The 10128-nt window shown below is 57.4% G+C and overlaps 2 protein-coding genes across 2 annotated transcripts in view; one reads left to right on the top strand and one right to left on the bottom strand.

Annotated features, from left to right (window-relative positions):
- Window positions 1–5435: 5435 nt before the first annotated feature.
- RPL35 (ribosomal protein L35) lies at window positions 5436–7174 on the bottom strand. The gene is made up of 4 exons (XM_083875563.1): window positions 7120–7174; window positions 6710–6846; window positions 6286–6367; window positions 5436–5653 (listed from the first exon to the last, which is right to left on the bottom strand). Exons 1-4 carry the CDS (start codon window positions 7120–7122, stop codon window positions 5504–5506), a joined length of 372 nt encoding a protein of 123 aa, XP_083731689.1. The 5' UTR covers window positions 7123–7174; the 3' UTR covers window positions 5436–5503.
- A 649-nt stretch (window positions 7175–7823) lies between these two features.
- Window positions 7824–10128, top strand: part of SCAI (suppressor of cancer cell invasion) — a 36951-nt gene continuing 34646 nt past the window's right edge. Inside the window, exon 1 of the mRNA XM_083875815.1 lies at window positions 7824–7876. The gene's annotated coding sequence lies outside the window, so the exon portion shown is untranslated. The remainder of the gene's footprint in view (window positions 7877–10128) is intronic.

Below are 10128 nucleotides of genomic sequence, written 5' to 3'. Positions count from 1 at the left end.
CATCCTTATCCACTGACCCGACTTCCAGGGCCAGGAGTGCCCAGGGGTTGCTGTCACAGCTGTTGCACACCTTGCAGGCACATCTGCCCACACTGGGCCCAGGGCAGGCATCCCACTCTGCTCTCAGGTCCTCCTCTGGCTCACGGCAGCACCTGCCCCTGCCCCTGCCTCTGCCCCTGCCCTGAGCCCCCACATTGGCCATTCACTGCACCCCTGGCTTGGCTGTGGGTCCTCGCCACCAAAAAGCCAGAAAGGAGCCGGCCGACTTTTCCCCCCGACTGGATCCCTGCCAGCCTTTTATCTAGCGATCCCCAGCAAATCCCTGTACAAACAATACGGATTTCTGACATTTTTTCGTGGTAAAGTAAACTCCCAGCGCATCTCTAATTCCAGGGCTTTGTTGTTCTTCCGCAGGGGCTGCCGTGGCTCCGCGCTGTGCTGGGCTGGGCTACGGACACCCCTCTGCTCTCCTCGGTTAGAAAACATGGGAAGGGAGGAATGAAACCCACATGGTCAGAGCACTGTGTTGTGTTGGGTCCTTTGGACCCAGTGGGGAGTTTCAGTCCCAGCAGCTCTTTGTGGTTCTGGCACAGGGCCCTAATGGCTGGTCCTGCTCTCTGGTCCCATGTTCTGCCCCTGGTTTCAGTTCCAGTTCCATGACAAGCCAGGCTGGGGAGGACAGGGATCCCTGAGCAGGACACAGTGGGGACACGTGGGTGGGGGCAGGATGGGCTCCCGCTGCGACAGGCGCTGCTGACTTCCAGACATTCCTCCTGTGCGTGGCCGGCACCACCTCGGCTCATAACGTGATTAAAAGATTAAAATCTCTCAGTTCAGCAGCAAGCAGCAAATGAAGCTTGAGACAGGGATGTTGGGGGGCTGTGGTGCTCGAAGCCCCCGTGACAGCAATGTGGTGCCCAAGGAAGGGCAGATGAGGCCATCTGGGCAGGTGGCTCTGGTGCCACAGCCCTTGCTCCCAAAATCTCCTCCTGTCCTCAGTGCAGTCGGGCAGTGAGCCCGGATACCCCCCACCTCCTTCTCAGTTACTGGCCGGGCTGGTTTGTTTGTGGTGGTTTTGCCTCCTTCCTGGCCCCACTACCCGGGCTGGCGTCCTGCTCTCCCCACAGTTCCAGCCCAGTGCTGAGCTGTCTCAGGGCTGAAGTGAGCTGGGGCTGGCCAGTCTCTGGCTGGGCAGAATGTACAGAGGGAAGGTGACATCCTGGCCAGAGCCTGCCCATGGTTGCAGTCTGTTGGAACCCACAGAGGGTGCACCAAAACTTCAGTCCTTGCTCCACCCCAAGAGCTGCCTCTGCCTGGATCCCCTGCAGCTGAGCAGTCTGGGCACAGCCAGGTCCCAGGACCAGGGGATTGGCAGAGGGCTCTTCTTGGGACATGGTGTCCAGCCATGCCAGGTCATCCCTGGGGAGCAGAAGGCTCAGTGCCAGCACCACAACTCTCATGTTGTGCCACCACCCATTTGCTGCCCATGCTGGGACATTTGATGGGAGAACTGGTACCACCAGGGCCTCTGGTCAGTCTCCAGGAGCTGCAGGGAGGTGCAGGGACATGGTGTGATGTGGGGACACATGTGCCAAGGCTGAGGACCCCAAGCAGCTGCAGGAAAGGGCTGGGCAGCGGGTGGTGGGCGGTGGTGGTGGCTGGAGGGAAGGGAGGGGAGCCGTGGGCCTTGGCAGTGCCGCTGCTGACTCACTCACCAGTGGAAACAGAATTTTTTCCCAGGCTTACACCAACAGCTCCACAGCACCCTGGCCTTGCCATGGCAGCCCCTTGGGTTGGCAGGGTGCACCTGCAAACACCCCTTCCCTGGCAGCACCCATGGAACAGCACAGCATGGCAGGGAGCAGGGGCTCCCATGGCCAGGCTCTGCTCAGGCTGATGCAGGGGCTTTCTCCATCTCCCTACGGGTGCCTAGCCAGGCTGGCTGGCAGCCAGGAGCCCCAGCACGCAGCAGCCCCCAGCCCTGGGAGCCCCAGGGCCACCTTTGCCCCCGGGACGGCGGGAGCAGAGCCCCGCAGTGCAGCGCCTGTGTCCAGACACTGCCCGTATTCATGGAGCAGCAGGGCCAGGGCAGCGTGGGGGTACGTCCTCCCCCAGAGTGGCCAACAAAACAGGCATTCAGGGCTGGGTGCAGGCGCCTGCCCCAGCAGGCCCAGGGACATGGCATTTTCCTGCCAGGGCTCACAGCATCGGGCTCGTGGTCACCAAATGCACCAGACACGCTGCTCCCATGCAGGGCCAGCTCTTCCAGCCTGCCTGTGCTGGGCATGGCACAGCCAAGGGCACTGGGACGTGCCCAGGTGGCCACTCCCAAGTTCCCTGCCCCACAAAGCGTTTGGCATATCCCTCCATGTCCTGCTGCCCACACTGTGTCCCACTGTCTGCAGAAACCAGAGGCAGCCCTGTGGTAGCAGTCAGGGCAGCAGCCAAGGATTGTTCTGAAGGAGGAAGGTGACAGGAGCAATGCCAGCAGCATTAGGAGACCTGGGAGCTGTGTCCATCGCAGCGAACACCAGCCAAGGGAGGTGGGTCCTAGGCTTTCCTCAGCAATATTTGGTTTACTGTTGGACTCAATCTGGAGGGTTTTTCCATCCTAAAAGACTGATTATACAACTCACATCTGCCTCTGCCCCCTCTGCAACCTCTCTTCCTCCAGCCCTCAGGCCCTGCCCAGATGCAGAACGGGGTCCAGGAGTGGGTGCTGCCAGCTCCCACAGACACCATCCGCTCCGGGCCGGTCCTGCTGTGCTGGGCAGAAACATCTGGTCCTGTTGGATGTGTTCCAGGGCACAGGGCCAGGGCTCCCTCCACAGCAGCACCAGCCCTGGGCCGTGCCCTGCAGCCAGCCAGCAGCTGCTCCTCCATCCTCATCCCCACCCGAGAAATTATTTATTTGTTCAAGAACGTCTTTTCCCAGGAAACCTCTCCAGTGCCGAGGGACATTTTCAGTTACAAGGAGCAAATAAACAGTTTGAGCGTCTGAGGTTCTGACGCTCTGCAAACACCGGTGCTAAGCCCAGGGCCAGCGCCAGCAGCTGTGCGGGGTCAGCACTGCAGCACGGCGGGGTCCCTGCAACGACCCCAGAGCCAGGCAGCCCCGTGCCAGAGGGGGACAGGCGCCACACAGCCTGCAGGCGCATAGGGGACATGCTGTGTGGTCCCCACAGAGGCAGCACGACACTGGGATGCTCTGGGAGTGTGTTACCCTTAGCTGGGGGCTCCTGCCACTGGCCTCTCTCCTTCTGGGGACCTGCAAAGCTGGATTCACTCAGCCCTGACAGCAGTGGCTTCTTCCAGGGAGCTGGGGCAGCATGGGCACCCTCTGGGGCTGGCTGGTAAAGTGGGAACCAGCACAGACCACTGGAGACCCCAGCCAGGACAGGCTCTGCCTTGCTCTCACAGCAGGGGCAAGAGTTTTCTCTCCACCAGTGCCCTGCAGGAAGCTCATCACTTCACCTCTGTGTCCTCTCAATCAGTTTGTTGTTCCTGGTCACTTAAAGGGCTGCTTGTCTGCAGGACTTCTCCTGTAACAGGACAGGGCAGTTCTGATGGAAGGGCTGGACTGGTTGGTTTTGTCACACAGCTACCGGTGGACGGAGTAATTCAGCCCCAGGATTTAGTGCAGTGCCAGAAACATGCTCACCTCCTCAAATGGCTGCTGTGGGCTGTGCATAAGCTGAAGCTTGAGCTGTTCTCCAGTACTGCCTCCCACTTCAGCATGGTGATGGCTCCTGGACGTTGAGTGCCTGCTTAGTTGGGGTTTTTCCCCAATTTTGTGTTTCCCAGCCTCCCGTCACTGACTGGCATGCCAGTGATCTGTACCGATTGGATCCTTGAGACAGCAGATCCTCTCTTGGCAGTGCAGCTGCTCCTGTGGCTGGGGTGGAAGGCGACACCAGGAGCACACTCTTACACTGCCACTAGTCTCTGCAGTGCAGAGTTCATGCCATGTTTGCTTTGTTGTGTTGTCAGGAATGCTGGCAGAGCTGTCTGGCTCCCCTCAGCCGCACTGCTGGAGCAGCACAGGGCACACGCCTCTCCAAAGAGAACCCCGAATGCAGCCAGGTATGATCTGGCAGCAGCCACCTGCCCCAGCCTGCCCCATTCCCAGCACAAGGGATCAGCCCCTCTCCTGTCTCCTGGCATCACACTCCTGGGATGGCAGTGTGCCCATCTGGGATTCTCACAGGAGGTGCTCCTGGGGGGGCTGTGTGTGCATGGCAAGGAGCTGATGCTCCCCGCGGAGCAGCTCTGCTGGCCACAGCAGGACACTCAGACATGGAGACACAGCCCTGTGTAAGCCTGCTGCCTTCCTGGGAACGGGAGTGAGAGCCAAGGAGCCGGTTCCCACATGCAGCTCCCCCTCCCAGGGCATGCTCTGGCAGCCTGGCCCAGCCCCGTGCCAGCCCCGCTCCTCTCGCTGCCAGACACGTCCTGTCCTCCCCGGGCCCCAAACAAAGCCCCGGCACAGCCTGGGTGACATCACAGCACAGCCACCCCTCGCAATGCCACCATGTAGGGGAAATTCCCTGCACCACACTTGATTATGCCTCTCTGGATAAAACTAGCTAGAGGCTTAAAAAGTCTTAATTGAGGCAGCAGAATTAAGATCTTTTTCCTAAACAGAATCTGGATCCAATCTAGGAACTCCCTAATGGATAGGGATTTTTTTATGTTCGAATGCATTGGCTGCACTAACACAAACCATGAGTGCTGCAGCCCTCACACTCCAGCAGCACTGTGGAACTCTTCCCCTCAGTCAGGACCAAAAAAGGCTTTTAGAATTCCAACTCCATCTGAGTCCCAAAGGACTCCATGGGGGACAAGCAATTTAACCCATGCTGTGCTTTGCAGGTAGAAAGAAGTGTGGAATTGTGAGGCCAGGAGTGCCCTGGGAGCTCAGCAATGCCACCCTTGGAGCTCAGACCTTTTTTACACCCTGAGCTCATGTGCCCTCAGCAGCACCTACACCCGGTCTGAAAATACCCCTCTCCCAGGGGGCTCTTGGGAGCTATGAGCTGACCAGGGATCTGAAGTGCTGACCAAATGCTGACAAGTTTCCATGAAGTCCTGTAAAATCCCTTGGCTAAATAATTTATTTCTATTAACACTTAAGATAAAACTTTAAACTGTGACAAATGGTGATAAATATCAACTGACTACCATTTTTTGTGAAAAGCTTCCGTTTTACATCAATCTCAGGTTAAATACTTCTTCCATGTTTGGTTGAACCAGCCTCACAGATCTGTACCCATTCAGTGCCTGTTCCTCAGAGGAAAATAAACTGCCAAGTCCGTATTTCCATTAGCAGTCACAGTTCAAACACCTTCTGTGAATCCTCCCATTTCCCTCCATTAGGCTGATGACTCCTTCACAGCCTCTTTACCCACCACTAGCAAAGAAAGCACCAGTGACACTTCCAAACCAAACTCCATTTAATGAGCCATCCCCAGCCCCCCAGCCCTGAGCTGCAGCTCGCTCAGGGCTATGCCTTGATGGCGAATTTCCGGGCCGGGTACAAACGTTCCTTTCGCTGCTGCTTCTTGGTCTTGAGGTTCTCCTCGTGCTTGTTGAGCCTGCGCCGCATGGCCCGAGTCTTTTTGGGCCGCAGGTCCAGGGGCTTGTACTTCTTGCCCTGTTTGTGAAGACACACAACAGCTGAGTTCGGATACAGAGCTCCCACCACAGCGCCAGCACCACTGTCCAAACCTCTTCTCCCTGGGACTGTCATTACAGCCTGGAAGTTTAGGAGACTCCTCTCCACTGGGAAAGATGAGTGGATTGTAACTTTTTGCAGCAGCTCTGGCTCAGGTTTAAGTAATGCCTAATCTTATAAGCACCAGTTATCCAGCACCTCTTGAAAAGTTCTTTTTTTCTACACCCAATATAATCTAATTAAAACTCCAGGAAGTGATATTCTAAAAATTACAGAACCTTATTGCATTAAAGAATTTCTTGGGCACCTGTGAGGTGATTAAATTTGAAACAAAAGAGTTATGTGCATTTCTGCAAATTACATCTCCCAGGAAGCTCACCCCATCCCACAGCAGGGATGCTCCCAGAAGACTCTCCTGCAAAAGCAGACTCATACCAAGCTTGCAGAATTCAACCATGACCAGAGAACTTTAAACTGTTGTTTAAAAAACAAAACATAAATGATAGTTTTTCATTGAGTTTTAAGCTTCTAAGCAGCAATCCTTCCCACAAACTTTGTAACTGTGAACAGCAAGAGCATAAAGGCCACTTACAAAAGATGTTTGTCCTTACCTTGTAGAACTTCCTCAAGTTCTCCTTCTGGGTCTGGTTGATGACAGTTAGCACTCTGGCAATGGATTTGCGCACCACGCGGCTGCGGGAGGGAAAGAGAAGGATCTCAGGACAGGCTGCAGGACCAGCTCTGTGGATCCAGCCCGGGGCACAGAACCCCCCACACTGTGCCTCACCACAGCAAACACCGGCAGCGCCCGGCTCATCTCTGCCCAACACCTCTGAGCAGAGCAGAGACACACAGACCGACCCTCAGGCCTACTGAGATGTGCCCCTCTTCCACGCCGGTTTTTTTTTTTTTTTTTTTTTTTTTACAGTACACAACAACCGCTGCCTGCGAGAGCAGCTCCCAGACACGGCACACGGCCCACCCGGGGACTCGGCGGCCCCTGCCCAGCTCCCCTCGCCCCCCGGGCCCACTCACATCTTGGACAGCTTGGAGGCCGCCCCGCCGGTCACTTTGGCCACACGCAGCTGCGACAGCTCCACCTTCAGATCGTCCAACTGCTTCAGCAGCTCCTCCTTCTTCTTCCCGCGCAAGTCTCGGGCCTTGATCTTGGCCTGCGAGCAGCGGACAGGCCGTCAGTACCCCCGCCCGAGCCCTGGGCCCGCATCCCGCCCGCCCTCAGCCCCCGCAGCGCCAATACGCGGGCCCAGGCCCCGGCGGGATGTGGGCGGACGGCCGGGATTGCCGGTCCCGGCGGGACGGGGGGGATTGCCGGTCCCGGATGCCGGTGGATCCCCGGGTGCCATTCCCGCGGAATGACGGCAGATCCCGGGTGCCGATCCCGCCGGATGCCGGCGGATTCCCGAGGCGCGGCCCGGTTCTCTCACCATGGCGGGCGGCGCGGCGCGGAAAGGCGGAAGCGGCCCAGGGACACGGGCGGAGCCAGGGCCCGGCCGTACCAAGGAGCGCGGGCCGGGGGGAGGAGCCCGCGCCCTCCGCCAGAGGCACTTGGTCCCGGCCGGGGCGATGACAGGGAGGGCGGGAGGCACGGCCGGCCCCGGGCGCTGGGGCTGCAGCCCCGCGGGAGCCGCTCGGTGCTGCGGCTGCCGCCCTCGCTCTCTCTCGGCCGCCGGAGCCCGGTCAGAGCGCAGCCGGTGTTCCCGCGCTGGCCGAGGTGCGGCACTCTTACACCGGCAGTGATGGGGACGTGATGGCGGGCGGGGCAGGAGGAGCCGCCGCGACACTGCGGGGCAGGGGCAGAGCTGTGCGCTCAGGCGGCCGCGCCAGACGGACGGACGGACAGACAGACAGACAAACAGACAGACAGACACCGCTCCCCGCGGTGCCGCCGCCGCCGTATCCAAGCAGCCGCCGCGCCTCACGGCAGCGGGGGTGGAGCCTCTCGATTGATGGCCAGCTTAGCCAATCAAAGCGTTTTCTCGCCCGTAGCCTGGGCGCTCGGCCAATAAGGGCGCCCGGGGGCGGGGCCGGCCGGCGCGGACCGGCGGGAGGCGGCAGCCGCGCTCCCCGAGCCTCGGCGGCGCTGCGGCCGCGCCCGCACCGGGACCGTGCTCGGGACCGCCGGGTGCGGACGGTGACCGGGGCCGTCCGGCAGCGCCCGTCCCGCTCCGGCCTGGCCTCCAGGTGTGGGGGGCGGAGCGGCGGCGCGGGCGGACGCGGGCGGGGCGGCGGCAGCGGCGGCGGGGGCGGGCGGGAGCGGCGGCGGCGGCTGCGGGCGCCTCGGGGCAGGCCCGGCGGCGGCGCGCCCCTCAGCGCGGGCTCGCCCCCTCAGAGCTGCGGGCTCGGCGGAGGAGCCCCGCCGCGTGTGGGAGCGCAGGTAAGGCGGCAGGTGCGGGCGGGGCCGTGTCCGTGCCCGGGTGGCGGTGAGCGGTGAGCGGCGGGGCTGAGCCGCCGAGGCCCGGCGGGGCACCGGGCCGTGCTCGCCGCTGTCTCTCCTGCTGACGGAGAGGAGGAACGCGATGTGACACGTCTAACGCTTAGGCCTGGGTTGGCAGCGTAGCTGAAATAATTACCGAAACGACCCCCTCTTTATTAAGTTCTCCGTTCCCGCTCGAGGCTGGGGGTGTTGAGCACGCCGGTGACAGGTAGCGGCGATCGGCATCGAAAAACGAGCCCGTCGGGATGGGATGTTGCAGGATTTTACCGGAGCAGTCTGTGCAGTGCTGGGCATCCAAGCTGCCCGTTTGATGGAATCGTCATGGTTTCGTTCTGATTTTAAACTTCCATCGCAGCAGTTACGTTGTCTCCAATTTTTTTTTTTTTTTTTTTTTTTTTTTTTTTTTTTTTTTGTACAGAAAGGTGTCTTGGACAAAAGGTGACATGAGATGCCCTTGGGGACAGGAACCCGATAGTTGTTATGTTGTGTCATCCCCTCAGATTTCTTGCCCTATAAAAATGTCCATAACCTGTTTGAACATTCAAGATCAAGACTGCAGGTTTTCAGCTCTAGATCTAATCTCCTACCACAGAATAGGACCTGTTTTCATCAATGTCTGAGTTGCACGTCTGTTGTTTAATAACAAGACTTGGAGCTTCTGTGCTTTAGCTGTGTCTGGGCCAAGCACTTCTAGTCCTCCAACCTGCAAAACGGGCCCCTTAATATTAAAAAAACCCTAGATTTTGCACAAGCTATCAAAATGCAACGTGTGATTCATGGCATCTTGTCCAAGCTAATGCAAAGCAGCGCTGTGGGACCATATGAAGACTAAAATGTGAGTGAGTCTCCCAGCATGTGTGTGCTCCTGTGGACAGAGCTGCTCTGGTGGTAACAGTCTTTGCAGATTGTTAAAAATCATCCCAGTATGGGTCTTGCTGTGGGATTTGCAGTTGTAGTTCCTGCCTGGGGTCTCCTCACCTCACCTGAACCCGTGGTGTGATGGTTGTGCTGTTCCTGGCATGGTAGAGGAAGCATTTCAGGAGCCTGGTGCACTGCTGGGGATTGTGTGTGTGTAGAAAAAAGAGGCTTCATTTTCAAATCAGATTAATACAGTCTCATTCAAGATGTTTGGATAAGTTGGACCACGATTTATGTTAAATGAAAGAGTGAGTCACTTCACTAGGAGCAGTGAGCATTATTCTCCAGTCATTCTGGGCTGCCAGAGCAATACAGACAGTTACGAATATGATGGCCAGGTCCTTTACTGCAGGAAATAGAAAAACCATTCACAGAAACTATATGGAGAGAAGGGATATTTTGTTGTGCTACAAAGGAGAATGTGATCATTGTTTTGTCTTGAAATGTAGCTACAATACAGTATCAAAATTCAAAAGTTGGCAATCCATGTCCCTTACAAACAAAGGAATATTTTATCACAATGATGTCTAGTTGGGCTTTGCTCTATGTGTGAGAATGATACCATGTTCAGTGCTCATTGTGCTCTTTTGAGAAAGTCGATCTACAAGTGATAAAAATGCTGAAAGTGTGTTCCAGCGGGAGGAACATGAAACTCATTGTTAATCATTTCTGTGTCCCTGTTTTATTTTGTGGAGGGAGGTAATAAAAATGGAGTGTAACGATTCAAAACATCGAGAAGCTTCTAACCCCAGTCAGTTCTGCACTGGAATCAGAGGCTGGTGTCTGGCCTGGCACGGAGGGCACAGATTTGGGGAGGTGGGAGCTGCAGCTCTCCCGCGGCTGCTGCTCTGTCACATGATGCTCTGCACAGTCCCCTGCTCGCACTGCAGCTGCCTGCCTGCCGTGTGCCACTCACATCTCCCCTCTTCTTGCATCACTTTTATTCTGGTTTAGCTCTCTTGGCGTTAGATGGAGTTGTTGATGGTCTGCTGCAGCACGGATGGATAACGGGAATTCGTTGGATTATCTGGACATGTTACTTTGTTGGCTTATCTTTTATTCTGCTTGGTGTGCTTTGGGT

The sequence above is a fragment of the Zosterops lateralis genome (genome assembly GCF_965231275.1).
Source record: "Zosterops lateralis genome assembly, chromosome: 20".
NCBI classification, from domain to species: Eukaryota; Metazoa; Chordata; class Aves; order Passeriformes; family Zosteropidae; genus Zosterops; species Zosterops lateralis.
Note: the sequence above shows the minus strand (reverse complement) of the source record. Positions and strands in the feature narration are given on the sequence as shown.